This window comes from Rissa tridactyla, chromosome 5 (genome assembly GCF_028500815.1).
Source record: "Rissa tridactyla isolate bRisTri1 chromosome 5, bRisTri1.patW.cur.20221130, whole genome shotgun sequence".
NCBI classification, from domain to species: domain Eukaryota; kingdom Metazoa; phylum Chordata; class Aves; order Charadriiformes; family Laridae; genus Rissa; species Rissa tridactyla.
The window spans coordinates 48,341,298-48,358,303 of NC_071470.1; the positions used below are offsets into that span (position 1 = coordinate 48,341,298).

General features: G+C 40.8%; 1 protein-coding gene across 7 annotated transcripts in view; it reads right to left on the reverse strand.

Annotated features, from left to right (window-relative positions):
* The window catches only part of TRIM2 (tripartite motif containing 2), a 115,913-nt gene that overhangs the window by 29,628 nt on the left and 69,279 nt on the right, over positions 1-17,006 (reverse strand). For all 7 annotated transcript variants that reach the window (XM_054202841.1, XM_054202842.1, XM_054202843.1 and 4 more), the window contains 4 exons: positions 11,547-11,728; positions 9,173-9,410; positions 2,723-2,874; positions 1,870-2,050 (listed from right to left, as the gene is read on the reverse strand). In XM_054202841.1, coding sequence (XP_054058816.1) covers positions 1,870-2,050; positions 2,723-2,874; positions 9,173-9,410; positions 11,547-11,680 — 705 coding nt within the window. In that variant the 5' untranslated portion in view covers positions 11,681-11,728. The remainder of the gene's footprint in view (positions 1-1,869; positions 2,051-2,722; positions 2,875-9,172; positions 9,411-11,546; positions 11,729-17,006) is intronic.

Consider the following 17,006-nt stretch of genomic DNA (forward strand, 5'->3'; position numbering starts at 1 on the left):
TTCAAAGCCTCCTTCAGGCATTCACCTAGTCTGGTGTGGGGTTCTCCAGGGGCTGCAGGTGGCTATCTGCTCCACCATGGACCTCCATGGGCAGCAGCGGGACAGCCTGCCTCACCAGGGGCTTCACCACAGGCTACAGAGGAATCTCTGCTCTGGTGCCTGGAGCATCTCCTCCCCTTCCTTCTTCACTGACCTTGGTGTCTGCAGAGTTGTTTCTCTCACATATTCTCACTCCTCTCTTCTGGCTACTGCTGCATAAGCTTTTTTTCCCCTCTTCTTAAATATGTTATCCCAGAGGCACTACCACCATTACTGATGGGCTCGGCCTTGGCCAACAGCAGCTCCACCTTGGAGCTGGCTGGCATTAGCTCTGTCAGGCATGGGGGAAGCTTCTAGCAGCTTCTCACAGAAGCCACCCTTGTAGCCCCTCTGCTACCAAAACCTTCTCACAGAAACCCAATACATCACGTTATCAGAATGATGGAATATTTGGATTTGAATTATCTTGCAGGACTACTAGTCATTCAAAAGTAAAATCCAATTCCAGTCAACTCTTTTTTATACAAACAGGGGAGATAAATACCTCTTTTACTGCTTATGTGCAGCTTTGTAAAAATATGGTTCTCTAACACACAAAATAACTTTTAAGCTCTTTTAAATCCCTTTAGACAACAAGAGGATAATTTAACATCATATTCCATCTTGTGTGAACTTTGTACACACCCTGAGTACATTTGCTTGCTAAAAAATTAAGTTTTTGTCACATCTTGGATACATTTAGATGAACCTGGGATCCAAGTCCAAATTTTTCATGCTGAAAGCTCCTCAGCTGCAGCTTAGCTCTGGAGATGACTGAATTCTGTGCCCTGAGGGTTTGGGGCTCCCTGTGTTCCTGAAAGTACACATCTTGTGCACATGTTAGAATTCCTCCGTTTTCACAGGCCCAGCAGTTCAATACCTTCCTAATGATCAAACCTGTTCCAGATCCAGGAATGCAGCATTCCTCCGCTTCAGACATCTGGAGATGCTCAAGCTGCTCAGTAATCACAGAGAACGCCCAAAGATGCCAATATTATCAGGCACTCCTAAAACTCCAGTTGTTGATGCTACTTTCTTTGGAAGGCTACTTTGAGGGAAGAGATCTTTCTTTTATATAAAACAGACGCTGGTGACCAGGAAGCAAGGAGTAAATTCTTTCATTTGCCTGATTCAGACTTACTAATCCTCAACAAAAACCTTACCCACCAGGCTACAAGCTTCTCTTTGTAGAAGTGCAGATTTCTGCTTTCTTCCTCTGAAGCTTAGTCTACAATACAGGGGGGAACCCACAAGATTCAATCATCCAGATAGGAAGACAGTGAATGTAGCTCTGGAGTCTATTGCTCTCTGCATTCCCCTGAAAAAGTGAGATGTACCTCCAATCTTTATGTGACATCTAACATGAAATATGTTACCAGGCATTGGAAAGGAAAACAGTGCTTTAAAGCAAAACAGTAAGCCTTGCACAGTTCAGGAGAAATAGTTTGGCCTGTATCTTGATGGGGGGGTTCACAGGATTGCAGCCCACGGATTTCAGACTTTCCTTTAGTGTTCCCTTATTGTCATCTGCACATCAGCATGTTGGCTTTAAGGAGATGCCTGCTTAGTGTGTTGGCCATTTTAGATCCTCGCACACCGTGCACAAAGGGCTACCCCCTGCCCATACAGGGTCTGGATTCCATTTATAAGGCTCTGCAGCACTTGATTTCAGGAAAACAAAGTTCTCCTCTGGATCTCAGACACAATTTGTCAAACTGGCATCCTGCATCATTTGCAAAAACCGGCTGATTAAATTCATAGCTTTTCATTGAAACAAAACATGCATCTTACTTTGTGTTTAAGGCCATAATTCACTTCCAGTTCCATAAGCAGCACGCTCTTTCGCACATTTAAAGTCTTCTGGAGTTCATCAAAAGTGGAATGAATGTCATCTACAATGCTAGCCTTTTGGTTGGTTAACTGGTGTATGATTTCAGATATAAAATGAAGTGCTGAGTCGATCTCTGGAAGCCTGAGGGAGGGATTAAATTACAAAGATTGCTGTTTCAAAAGTCATTAAGCACTTGCCCTTGCCCTGCTACCTTTTGATGAAACAATCTCATCAGCAGGCTGTCTTTAAACTCAGTCATTTCCCAGAAGTTCATTCCTTTTATAACCACGTAGTGGTTCTGGTCTGATAAAATAAGGCTAAGCCAGGGCCCTCCCATGTGGAAATCCGTTAGATTTTAGGCATGTCCAACAAGGAGGCCTTGGATGCTCTGTCCTTTATGCAAATGTATCTACTTAGGAAGATATAACTAGATGTACCCCACTTTTTCTTTCTCTTTAGCCTTTCTGCCACCGTACTGTTTGTACTAATCTTTTAAGCATCCAGTACTATTAATTTATCATGAAATTCATGATTGGCTAGTACTTTTCTCTTTAACATTTTATGCCCCTTCTTTGGAGGACACTTGCATTTCCAATGGCCTCTGTTTTGTGAAAGACAGAAATCTTTTGGTTTTTTCTCTGATCCCTCAGTGCATCACACACAATGGATTTTTTTTTTCTTTTTGCTAGCCTCACTATCCCTGTTTTCTAGGTAAAGATGCATGGAATCAGCGCATTAAAACACCTACCCAAGGTAACACAGGAAGCCAGTGGTAGAACTGAAAATGGAAAATAATCAGTGGAGTATCCATACCTTTTGTTGACAGCATCCAACTGGACCTGGAGGGAAGCCTTGTGTTGCTCCACCACGTCCTTGAGTGGTACCGTGGGATGCTCTGCGTGTTCTCCCTCTGTACACTCCCGGCACATGGCTGTCTCACAGGACTGGCAGTAAAACTCCATCACCTGGAAAAGTGCACAACTCTAAATTCAAACATGGCAGCAGTAGCATCACTCAAAGCACATCTTACTGCATCTTGAACTCATGCTATTATCCAAGCTCTGAGACAAAGTTTCTCCTTTCTTAGACACCAGTAATTTACTGCCTAAAAGATGGCTGTTATTTTTATATATTTTATTTCAAAATGCTGTTTTAAATGCATTTTATTCTATCAGAAAGGGTGAGAACAGCAGCCTGGGAAACAGAATGCTGGACTTCAAGGCTGACCCTAACATCATGTTTAAACTGTGTAATCGTAAGTTTTAGTGTCTCTCTCAACTACTCTGTGAAACAATTCAAACAACCAGGGCATTCAAGTCCCCTCGTTAACTCGATCCTTAGTCTCTCCAGAGGGTCTGCCAAAGAAAGGCTGTGTTTTATAACAGGGCCACCCGCGGAACATGAACGCGATGGAGCTCACCAAACAGCATGTTTATTTGCTAAAGAAAAGCACCCTAAATGACCTAACATGCTGTAGGGAAAAATCTTTATATCCCATTACTAATCCCTTAAAACCATCAAAACCTCGTATCTGAGATTATAATAGGAGTGCTGATCTACACTTGAAAGAGGAGGAGATTGTTTCAACCTGTTACGTACCCAGTAAGATGCTTCCTGGAGATAAAAAAAGATCTTTACATGTAATAAATACCTCAAATTCTGAATATATTCATGAAGGGAAAGAAACAGAAAAGTGCTGTGCCCAAATCATATATTAGTCAAAATAATGCACATATATGCAAATTTGGCATGAGACTTTCTTTTACAGCTAGGAAGTCCTTGGGCACAAGGCATTTTAGCCTTATGGAAAGTATATAAGGAAGCTTATAGTAATATGCTTCAAAGCAAGACACTGGCAGCTCTCTTGCATTCAGAACATAGCATCAGAATCTTGAATAACTCGGCTGATGCTTCTGGCACTCAGACCTCTCACACACAGATGGTTGTGCTGGAGATGTTGGTTGACAACAGGATGGTTGTGTAGAACTGGCTGTTTTCAGGTGAGCAGAGAGACCTCTAACACCACCATGCAAAGTAGCTGGCTGCTCCAAGAAGTCTTGAGAATTAGGAGGGGGAAGTAAGAACCATGTTGCATGTGGCTATTGGCATTAATAGGGATTTTCCTCTGACAAGCTCCTCTCCATCTTATTCCCATTCTTCCCTCTTATCTCAATTCACAAGATATGGGATTCACACGTGATGAGGGTTTAGTCATTTGTTGGCCATTCATGTAAGCCACTTCAGAGAAAATTTAAAAGCTGCTCCAAATAAGCTGTATAAGATCAGATATATCAGCAAGGAAAAAAAAAAAAGGTCTTTAAACAATGACAACACCCATCAACACTACTCCAGTCACTGGGAATTTTGCAGTCTCACAGTAGTAGATCCTCTAAGGCCTGACAGTTATATTGGTAGGCACTAAGATGTGATGCAGTCGTGCAGTGCATAGAGGAAATGAGTTAAACAGAGTTTAGGATTTAAATTCTTTTCAAGGCTTCAAAAATCTGCAACCGGAAACAACCAAAAGGAACAATATTTTATTAGTGTTGTAGTTTAGGCACTTAGGCACTCTTTAAATCTTTTTATATGGTCAAAAAAATTCATTTCTGTTGAATGAGGGTCAAAAGTTCATCTTTCTGCCTTTTTATAATGTAATGCTTAGGTTCAAGATATTTTGACAAGCCTTTATTCAATATTTTTATCTTTGGACACAATGATTAGAATAATTTAATATTTATTTCCTATTGAACACCTCATAATAAACATCATTATATCTGCAACAACATATGTAAGAAAGAAAGCATCTCACTGGCATATTAAAGTTTAGCCTAATCAACTTTCTTCCTCTTTATTCAAGCATCAGAGAATCACACAAGCTAGAATGGTAATAGCAAGCAGACCACAAGACCTAATGTGTATGTCTGCACATAAATAGTCTTCTTTGCCTTAGTCAAATTCAATGTTTGAGTGAAGCAGATTTCATTTCCAATTAAAATCTTTTAGCTGAAGGAGAAAGAAAACTTAATACAATTCAGGCTTCAAATGCCTAGATAAGCTGATCTGCTAACATTTTGTCTAGCATTTCTTAATCAGGTAAGATTAATTTCTAACTACAGACAGACATTTATTACTGGCTTTTCCTCTCTCCCCTCCATGCCCAATATGGGCACCACATTTTGTGACACTCCCATAAAGCTTTTCATGGTAGCAGGTTTGCTTTACAAAAGATCTCAGAAAAAAAACGTTTGCCTGAACCCCTCCTTTCCAAATTGAAGAGAGCTCTTGGGCAGGATATACTATGGCATCCAACACTGTCTTCAACTGTATCTCCACTGAAGTCAATGAAAACATTCCGATCAGCTGTAATGAAATGTGAATTAATACCCACTGACTCTGAAATCCCATCCACTAACTCCCACCTCTAACCAGACCGGCATATTTCAGTACAATGACCTAATTAGAGACCCATGCATATCTTCACTACTGTAATTTAACTGAATTTACAGAAACTTTTTAATTTGCATAATCAAGGATGCAGGTACTTCTAGAATTAGATTTCACAAAGCTAATTCCAGCCCTTCAAAGTTCAGGTCTCAAGTAAAAGGCTCTCACCAGTCACAAGCCCCCCTTCTCTAAAATCACATTTGAATAATCACATTGTTAATCCTCTGCTTTCCATTTGTTTGAATTAAAAGAACAGCCAGAGAAAAAGGATGAGTCTGCTCTTTGCCAGCCTTCTTCCTCATCTCACACACACGCTTAATTCCTCTGTCACAGGGCTGTGTAGTGTATACCTTAGCTTTGTATGTTTTGGCTTTTAGAACAACGTAAGTTTGGATTACCCGAGGGCACTTCCCAGATATCTGGTAAAATTTAGAATGTGGGGTTTTGTTCTCCCTAGTCATAGCTTTTGCCTTACCCACACAGAAAGCCTGAAAGCTTTAAGCATTTTCTTCAAAAAGTTTTGTAAGACTGTCATGACTTAAACAACATGCTTACATACAAGTGAACCACCCAAACCCCTTGTGTGACTTTATAATTCAGTCAGATATGATTGTGTCAGTCACACTATTGCTTCCTAAATGTATTGTTTTCTTTGTGAGGCAGAACAAAATTTTGCCAGCAGTGAGCTCAGTTTATTAGTTCTAGTGCTCATTAAGAGTGTAACTGACATTCTGAATTTTTTATTTAGCCTCAATGAGTATTTAGCCTACACTGACTATTTCAGAGTACAGAAAAAAATTAGATTACACTTTCACGGGATACATGAGCAAGTGACATGGTGGGAAGTACAGAGTTGAAGAGAAAAAACAAGGTTTAAAAGGTATATTGTGAAGTCACTTCATCAGAATATCAAGGATAAGTACTTTTTTATTTTTCTGAGAGAAGCATACAGGCAGTGAGCAACACCTGCACAAGTTCAGGAAATATTTTTCTAGACAAGATCTTATGCCTGTCAGGTTGCCAAGCTATTCTGTGATCTTTTGAGAAAAAGCTAGTCAGAGATAAGGCGTGCTTTCTTGTGACAAGCATTTAATTTAATATTGGGTGCGCTCTCTTATTACACTCTATAGGCAGAAAATACGCTGCACCTGTAAAAGCATGGATCCTAGATTCTGGGCTGGCTTTCACTTCAAATTCAAATAAAACCCAAGCATGGACTTTTCAGGATGGGTGACTGCAAAGAGGCTACACTACTCATTACATATTATGAAGTAATGAACCTAGAATTTCATAGCCTTCCCTGTCCTGGTTGTTGTACCTGCCCCTAAATGATTGTAGATCAATGTTTCCAAATCAGGATGCTTATATCCAACAAACGCTGCAGGTGTTTAGCAGCTGAGAGTAAATCTGATCTTATTTTAATGTGTAAGTAGAAGATAAGAATTTTCTGTTAGGTTCAAAAGTTCCGTAACATATGTGTCCTATTACCTCGATTTAACAAGAGCAGATATTTGTGCTTGCGTTGGGTGAATATGAGGAAGCATTTCTTTATAGTTCAAACACAGGAAACCATCTCTCATGGTTAAGATACTACAAGCAACAAAGATGCCACAACAGAGGATGAGAGGATGCGCACAAAAGGAATAGGATGCACACAAACGTATGGAAAATATGAGTGGTGCAAATAAGAGACCAACTGGGAGGGAAAGCATCTAATCTACATGGCCTGAGGAAGGCTGTTACAAGCAGTCAGGCAAGCCAATGAGAAAGTATCTGTGCATCAGTTTCTATCTGATTTTAATCAGAGAGGTTTAAATTCAGTATGGCTGAAAATATTGAAAAAACTTGTTTAAATAGAAACTCATTTCCGAGCTAATACAAAGAAAATCTGTTATTATTTAGATGAAATATGCTTGATGCTATTTTTTCCCTTGATAGTAAAAGTGTAATAGAGCTGACCCTACCCAAAGCAATACGTAAAAATTAATGGGGAGAGAAGTCAATGCAGAACGACTGCTGGTTCTGTGAAGGCATTCTCCTCCAGCTACCACCTCAATCCTCTCTCACTCCCTGAAGCCCCCAGCAAAGCTGGTAGCAGCCATACAGTGCCCTCATGCTGTGTACCCATGAAGCCAGCAAAAGCTCGTTTCCTCAGTCAGGCCTAAAGTGCCCAGCACCCTGCCCTGCATACCCCTGCCCTTCAGCCAGACCTACCTGGCTAGCCTCAAGCAGCTCTCCCCAAAGCTTATCTCAGCTTCTCCCGTCACAAGGACTAATGTGTGCACTTCAGCTTTTCATTTTCTAGCTCCGCAAAGCTTTAAATTGGAGTCATCCTCAGCCTGACCCCAACTCTCCCAGATACTTCCTGAAGCAAGAAGATATTCCCATCACACACTACTCAGCATCCTAAAAGATATGCTACGCTTCAAGGCAAGCCAAGTTAAGTTTGGTTTACAAATCCACCTTTCCTTAGGAAGGAGTTCTCAGAGGTATAAGGTGATGTATTTTTAATTGTAGGCAAACCATTTTTTCTTAAGCACACCCAAAGAATCGCCAGCTGATAATGTAAAATGCAAAACAAGTAACATCTTCCATTTTTAATTTTTTCTGCATTTCACAATCAAATGGTTCCTATCACAATTGCTATAGCAGAAAACAACCGTGATTCATTTTAAGGACAGCCAATAAAATGCAAATAAAAACTATGAATGTATTAATCAGTAACCACTAGACACACATTGGTACAGTACATATTTTAAAAGTTACACCAGTTATTCATTAATCAGAGTGTAGAGCAAATCAGTTCCACAAGTGCATGTAATTCCAAGCAGGTCAGCAAAGGAGAGGGAACTGAGCTGTTCCTCTGTGACAGTAATCACTACGTATCAGCTGAATTATTCCTATACCACCAATATACCTAAACTGAGTATCAAATAAAACAGTCCTCAGGAAGTAATCTTAAAATACTGGCACCTATTTCTTGGCTTGCATAGAAGCACAGCGTTCAGTTTACAACACAGCATCGCTCAGCTTTGCAATGTGATCTATTTACGTGTTTGCATAAGCCTGGCTATGAGACAGGAGCTCCTATGCCTACCATAAAGCCACAAGGGTTAACACTAAAAATTGTGAAGGAAGCAGAGTTAGAGCTAATAGCTCTGACTTCTAATACTCTGGGAATACTGACACACTTGGGGTACTTTCCAATGAATCCACTGATATGATTTGAAGGTGTATGCGGGGGGATGCTGGGCAAAAAAAGTAGGTGGAGGAAAAAAACAAAGCAGCCTCCAAGGACTGATACATGAGATGCACAAAACACTGCAGATAAACAGAAGCTCTGTGTTTCTAGCTTGTGCTGACCCAAAGCATCCTAAGCTAGGACACCCTTTCATTTGGCTCCATGTCAATATGCTCACATAGCTTTCGGAACTGCTTCAGTGTGCAGATCAGTTAAGCTTATAAGGTCCCTGACACATACTGCCTAAACAAGCATGCAGGTTCCCACAGCAATAGTTGATTCTAAAAGAAAGAGAGCTATGGAAACCCATTCCAAAGAGGCCAAGGCACGAGGTTCAGTGCTTGCAGGGCAAACAGTTTTGACCAAATGTGCTAAAAGATGATACTTTAAGGTGCTCCACTAAAAGCATCTGAGTTCTTTTTAAGAATCACTTGTCTTTGGTTGACATATTATAAAATCAAAGAACTAGTGTGATTCCAATTCACCCACTATCTTTTTAGAACAAAATATCCATGACAAACCAGACCAGTCTGTACACAGGAGTGCCTGCACATACCACAGGAGTTCATCTCACTTACATTTCCATCATGATTGGGGCAGGAGAGTGGTTTGCCCGCAGCAACAGCGGTGACAGTCTCCAAGATGGAAGACTCTTCAATGCTGTTGTCCGGTGTTCGCTGCAGGACATCCATCAGGTTAGTGATAAAGAAGTTGTTCTGGAGCGCAGAAACCCCTTTCTCTGGCAGAATGGAGGTCTGGCGGCACACGGGGCAAGAAAGGGTTAAGCTATGGGCTGGAATGTAATTCTGTAAGCACCTATGGGAAAGGGAGGTGGAAGGGGAGAAAAAGAGAGGCAAAGTATCATCAAAGAGGAAGAAAACTCCCTTCAGTTTAAGAACTGGTTTGAAGTCCTGGTACCCCTACTTATAAAAGGTAAGGCTTCAGAAGTAAGAGTGGTTATGGGGATATTTTTTTTTCCTTTAAACATTTTTTCCTCTGCCACATGAAAAAAGGTTCAATAAGCTGGCATCATTTTAAGAGTTATGTGCCTTTCTTTGAGATATTTGTGCAGAGTGGATCCATGCTTCCAGAAGTCTGCTGCATCCTGCTCACAGGATAGTAAAGATGATAAACTATCAGATAAAGTTTGACAGACATGAAGTTATTGCATCAAGTATTTGAACCTGTGTTCTGACTGAACTGCCTAACCGGTGGTTGACCCTTGTCTTTCCAATAGGATCTCCTTTATTAACTTGTATTTGTGGGTTTAGTGTTTCAGAGCTAAAAGCTGGTCCCAATGAAACCAATGGAAATTTTTCCATTTATTTCAATTAGGAAAGTTATTTGGCAGTTAGCCAGAATCAACAGAGCTCTCTCTACTACATAGAGAAGCATGTCCCAGGTTATCACAGTTTATGTTAAGGGGAGTTTTGGAGGAGATTTTTGTTTGTGTTTGATTTGTGTGTGTGTGTGGTGGTTGAGTGGTGGTATTTCACAGAATATAAATCTCACACAAAAGTTCTGTGATTGACAATATGCAGCACACCAGCCTAGGTGACAGTTAGTGCCACTTTTGGCCTTGAAAATCAAGTTAACAACTGCTGGGCATGCAACATCCAACTGCAATTGGCAATTCAGTACAGTCCTGTAAGCACAAGAAGCTTTGCGGAATGCAGTTCTCCAGGGGAGCAGCGCTACACCATATTTCTCATGAGATGCCAACCAAGAAAGTGTGGCCTCGCACAGCTGCACAGCTCTTACCCACTTTCAAAGGCTTTGCTTGCACCACTCTTCATCCTTCCTTGGCAGCCCTTCTCCTGACCCCCCAGTAAGGGCTCTGTGAAAGGAGAGCTTAGGCTTTGCGCATCAGCAGTACACTGGAAGAGTTCTTCCAGCCTCTCTCCATAACCAGATCAGCGTAAGAGGATTAAGTGAAGTGAAGTGTAAGTGAAAACCAGAAGCTGAATTTAGGATTTACACATTAACTGAAGTCAAGAACCTTAAGACATGGTGGCAAAAATCTTCACTTCACTGGCTTCAGTGAGAGTTTCACTGCTGATTTGAGTAAAGTTGGGGTTTCCTATTCTTCTACAAAAGAACAATTCATCTGACACATTCAGAGATCCACAATTTTTCTTGCACCTTGTGTAAAATTAGATGCGCATACCATAATTCTAAGAGGTGTAAATCTGCTGAACTAAATGTTCACACAAAATATCATTTATTAAAATTCTCCTGCCATTCAATATAGAATCGAAAGAGCTGCATCCCATCATCAGATAAAGAACTCTAACCAGTAATTCTTCAGCTAACTTCTCTGCAGATGCTCTTTTTTCTCCACCATTTGATCGATAATATAACATTAAAATATCATTATGTATTTTCAATTAATTCAGCTAAATACAATAAAAGACAGGCTGCTGTTTTATCAGATCTGTTTTCAGAGAGTTTTTCCACTTCAGTCAACCAAGCTGCAGAATGAAGACATTTAATCATAGGTTATTAATAATGTATATATCATGTCTAACCCTTGGACATTAAAGGATGGGATAATTATTTCTCTGCTTAGTAAAACAACAAAGAAAGGTTTTTATTGTTTGTAATTATAGGCTAATTGGTCTAAATTTAAGGCCATTAATTTGAGGTCCAAATTCTGACTGACATCACCTTTCACATTGTTGTAACTGTATTCATTAGTTTCATTAGATTTACTTTTTACTTACTCTTGCATCAAGGCAACTATTCCAAATATTCCACTCCTGCCTGTTCTTCCTGTCTCCCACAATTAACAGTGGTTTTCTACATCCCTGTCTCTCCAGCCTTCCCAGACTTTATCATGCCTTAACATGACCTTTACAAGTAGAAAAAAGTCCCAATCCACCAAAGGATGCAGAGTTCTGTGCTTGTTGCACCACACAAATACCTAGTTACCAGCATGAGGAAAGGACTTACCTCTCACAGAAAGTGTGCAGGCAGGGAAGTACTTTGGGGTTCTTGTAACGGTCCAGGCATATGCTGCAAATCAGAAACTGCTTGTCAATCTGACGGACCACAGGACTTGGGATGTTGGAGCCTTCACTGGCCATCCTAGACCACTGACATATGGGTCCTGTTCCCTTCTACCCTGCACACTGCTGCAGTGGGGTGGGGAAAAGAAGAAAAGACAAAAAAAGGCTTATAAACTCCATGAAATAACAAAACCAACAACTAATTCACTCATGTTTCATCCTTATGCAGAAATTCATGTTTCCATATAAAACAAAAACAGTGAAGAATTAAACTTCTAAAATGGTTTATCATGGATGAGAACCTGGGAAACAGCCAAGTCTACACCACCACACATAAGACCTCTGTCTGAGCAGGCATTCTGGAAAGGCACGTTGCCTCTGGACTGAAAGAGTTACAGGGCTGTGTGGTTTTAAAGAAATCCCACGATAAAAACGTTCTTGCACCAGTAGGTTCAGCCAGTGCTAACAAACATAGGATTTCTTACATCTACAGTATTGCTGGCAAAATGCTTAAACTGGAACCGCACCAGCCACTCAAATGGCCATGTCACAGACAGAGTTTGAAAACGGTTCACCCAGCAATTTTTTTTCCTTATTAGTGCTGGTGTTGCCAAAGATATGGTAGGTTTGGACTCCAGGAAGCCCCCAAGAAGGAACCTCCAGAACCAGACAGCCCCTGGGAAGGGAATGCTCAAATTCTGCATCAGCAACCAGGATGAGGTAGGTGAAGCAAAAATCCTCATGATAAAAGAAGCTGAGCAAAGAAGATGCAACTGATAGCTGCTGAGAATCAGCAAAGGTAGGACGAAGGATACATGAAGCACATCCAAATAATAAATGCAAGAAAAGTGGCATTCTAGGCAGAAAGAGTAGTAAGAGTCACATTTCCAGTACTGAAGACTCTTCATAACCCTGGCATATAAAGCATGACATAAAAGGGTAAGAAAAAAGGTCTACTGACTGACAGAATTAAAATTGCAGGTATATGGTACACCTCCTGTCCTGGAAAAAAAGGCACAAGGAGAGAAAAACCTAAGTTTCTTTTCAACTGGTGATACAGATTATAGCCAACAATTCATACGTGGAAAGAGAAGACAGGGTAGGAAAAGGAAGGACGCAACCTCAGAGAAAAGTAAACTGCCTGCTAAAATAGGTTAGGAAAACCTGACAAGCAGAGGCCCTGGCAGGGTGGCCCAGCAAGAACTCCTCTCCATCAGCATTTCTGACAGGCTGGAGCGCTGGGAGGTACAGGCTCGCTCCCCAGGGAGCCGACGGCAGCGTCTCTGTCACAGCACTTTCTGCCAGTCCTCCCGCACCCGCAGCGAAACAGGGGCTCCTCTTCCGTGCCAGCTGCGAGCCCAGCTGGGCTCCTTCACTGCAGGTACACTCCTGACGTAGTCACTTCTTCCCTAAACATTTTCTACCCCAGTTTTTAGTCATCCATTTCAGGCAATTTGATATTTGGCTTGAGGGCGGTTCAGGCTTTCCAAGACAGAAATAACAAGCCCTCTGCCTTGGTGCTGATTGTGCTCATTCAAAGGTTACTCAATTCCACAACGATTTGCACGACCTGTAGTGTTTTATCGGCAGCGTTACAGCAGATCTTCTTCCTGTGCTGAATGCCTGGCACACTAATCTGGCAGAGCTGAACTCATGCAGTTCTTCCTGAGCTATGTATTTAGCCATACAGGTATTGTTTACTTACTCCATTGACCAAATGGCTATTTCTAGGATAATGACGGTGATTATTCAGTACAGATCACACTGACAACAATTTCCTGGGGAATCATCTCTGTGCTAGCAAGTACAACAGCATAAAGTTATTCACAATTTAAATACCCGACAGCAGTAACTGACGTAATTTGATGCACAATGCTTATGGCAGGCCCTTTTGTTTCCTTTTTATCCCAGAAAGGGGAATCTGCAAGGTTAAAAATTGCCACAATGCTTGTAACATATGTTTGTTCATGAACCAAAAATGCATGGTTTCAGAACTGATTATTTGTTTCACTTTTTTCATTTCTTTCCCCATAGTCAGATAAAATGTGACTATTGCATAAAAAAAAATATAATTTCATCTATTTAAATGCCATAAATCCCACATAATAAACCTTAGGAGATCAACTAGGAACCCGTGTTACTTTTTAAAAGCTTGAGTTAAAAATGGCTTTTACAAGAAGTGGAATGAAAATATCCAGCTTTCACAAATGGGAGTAGAAAGAGTAGGCTATCAAATATGCATTAATGTATTCATGCATTTGGCAGTGTAACATGTGGAACTTCAGTGATGCGTTTCAAAAGAAAATGCAGTTCACCACTGATGCAGCTGTGTTTGCCTCCCACGCTCCCAACCAAAAGCTAAGGGTGGAGACCCAAAGAAAGCAGGGAAGATAATCAGAAGCAGGAAGACTTCTTATCAAAAGCACCGTTTCCAAACTGGATACCGATACATTATGAACAATATACATTTTTTGGTTTAGACTAAGCACAGACTATTTTAAAAAAATTATACTTAAAATATGAAAGAATAGGTCTCTAGTGAATGCTGCCTGTCATTTAACAGGAAAAAAGTTATCTAGCAACCAGATATTTTCTGTAATATTTTCTTTTAGCCATCAAGTACAGCTACACTAGCACATAGTGTTTTTACAAAGAAAATCCCTGCTGCCTGAAAAATTTCATATTGATTTAATCTGAGCTTCATCTTAGTCTTTTACATTCCCCCAATCTCATTGCAAAATCAGGTGATTCTTAGCATTTGTTACACAAAGCTCATACCAGCCACTTTAATTTTCAAATGTTCACGCTTTAAGCTTCGTCAGGGAAATTCTAACAATTCATAAATAAGTGCTTTTAGTATTCGATGTTTTATCTGGAACACAGCAGGCCATGATTGTCATTTATCCCCTGTGCTTACATAAATCAGATTTAAAACATGCACCTGAAAATAGAATTTCATCAGTACATTTCAAGCTTTGGCCACTACCTGGTACAACATCATCTTACACAAGTAGTTAATTTAAAAAGTTTTTTGAGTATGGAATTTCTAGAATTCTGCAGCCTCCCAGAGACAACTCCACCTTTAAAGCAGTTTTGATGAATGTAATATAGCTACAAGAAGGATTATTTTTCCCATAGACTTAATGAAAGCAACTGTAAAATCAAAGACTGTTTGAGAAAAAGCTAGAGATTTTAGGCGATACTTTTGAATTTCACCAAAGACAGTATTTATTCTGATTTACTGCAGCGCTCACAGCGTTTCCCCAAAACAGCAACGTGACTTTCAGATGTATTAGTAGTGGGAGATTCACAAAGTAACACTATTTTTACAGGAAAAAAATTATTTTTTTGTAGTAGCATCTTCTGATCTCAGAAACTGCCAGAGCTCTTTTTGGAGGGTCATTCTGTCTTACAATCTAATAAAGAGCAGCTGAAGCATGAGCTTTGAAAATAAGCCTGAGAATCACTTCTCCATATATTTACAGTCTGTAATTTAAACATGCGAAGCCAAAGGTTTGTGAAACATTGCACCAAACGACATGAAACCCCACCCATTCATCTATAAGAGGCACACGCTAGAAACCCAGTTCAGGTTTGCTAAATCAAGTGCAGAAAAGGGTTCTGAAATGTATACTCTTTGTCACCCCTTTAAGGCTCAAGGGTTGTTATCTTTCCAGCTACCCCAAAGGTAACATTATTCTTTTTCCTTCTGCTGGGGGATATGACTATTGATTTTATTTCAAAATACACTATACAGCAAAGAAAGGAGAAAACAATGGCTCTCTAAGCTAGTGGAAAGCCTTGCCCTGCTACGCGTGCATGCCTTCAGGAACTAAAGTCAGGGTGTGGCCCCACCCGGATAAAAAGAACTTCCTATAGTATTGGAAAAAAGAAAAAACCCGACATTAAGGTACAGCAAATAACAGTTCCAGAAGAGCTGTTTCAGATAAATAGAGCCATGTAATAGGAAAGGGCACCCTTTCTACAGGTATCTTCAAACAAGCTCTGGTATCCCTCCACAGTTACCGAATTCTCTATTAGTGTATGGCCCAGTTGAGAAAAAGACATTGGGAAAACTTCTAACGGTCCGTTCAGTTCCCAGGATTTATTCCGAAAAGAGCAGAATTCTCTGTTGCTGATACACTGCTATCACTGAACTCCACCCAGCCAGAGCTGCAACTAGCCTGAAAAGTACAGCCTGAGGAGAACAAATTGCTCGCAGCTTGTTCATCCTCTTCTTATCAATGGTATTCACAACCCAGAGGGTCCTATTCATGTATTATGAATGAATAGGTTTCCAATGGCAACATTTCCAAAAGAACGGTTAGGCCTCAAGCCGTAAGAAAGGGTGGGGAACCTCAATAACGTTGCTTCAAGGCTTGGGGGAGCTGGGGCTTAAAAGTCCTTAAAACAGATATATCGCCTGTCCACAGTCTTCAGGAATAAAGAACAGATTCAAGCCATTTCTAGCAGCAGCCCCAAAATTAGCTGACACAGAGCACACCGAGCAAATTAATAATCATAACAGCCACACAGTCCACTTGTGTAAAAGGCCGGATAAGCTAAATTTGCATTCCTTTCTCTCCCACTCTTGCAATCAGCTTGGTGCCTTGTTTAAAACACAGCAACCCTCTTCATTCTTACAGCATGCAGAAGCATAATGAACGATCGGGGGCCAAAACAGAAGGAGCAACCCAGCAGCAGCCACCAGGAATAACACTGAGCAAACTTGAGCATTTTAGACCTACCCATCTTTGTAGAAAAATAGCTTAATCAGTGCAGTGCTGAGGATAAAATCCTTGCAGGGACGGAGCTGCAGTTCCGCAGTAATCCAAACGAACAAACCATCATCTGTTAATATTTCAAGCCTCACGCATAAAACTGTTTAAGAATCCCTATCACAGCACAGTCATTATTAGATGCACAAGAGATTTTGTGCTCTAAGGAATGACGCTCCATTCCACGAAGAGGACAGGTGGAAAGAAAAATAGAAGAATAAGAGGAGGCCCAGTGAAGTCGTCATGAATTTTTTTTTTTCCCCAGGGTCATTTACAAGTGGGAGACCCCTTCAGGATTCAAACCAATCAATCTTTATTTAGCACATCTTTTTCTCACTCAGCCCGTGTAGAAAGACTGCAGCAAATGGTGCAAGGGATTGTGGGATGGGGATGCAGCAGAGAGCTGCAACGAGATTCGCTGGGCGATTTTTTTTTCCTCCCTACTCAGCAATCAGCTGTTTCGAGGCTCCGCGCAGGGCCATTGAATTTGGTCACCAGAATGTTATTACAGGATTAGCAGGCGGAGACAGCTACCACTGTGCATCTGGCATGTCAATGCAGCTAAGACAGACATATGCAAATACTACCCGCAAATCGGAAAAAGGATTTCACTCCGAAAGGGAGAG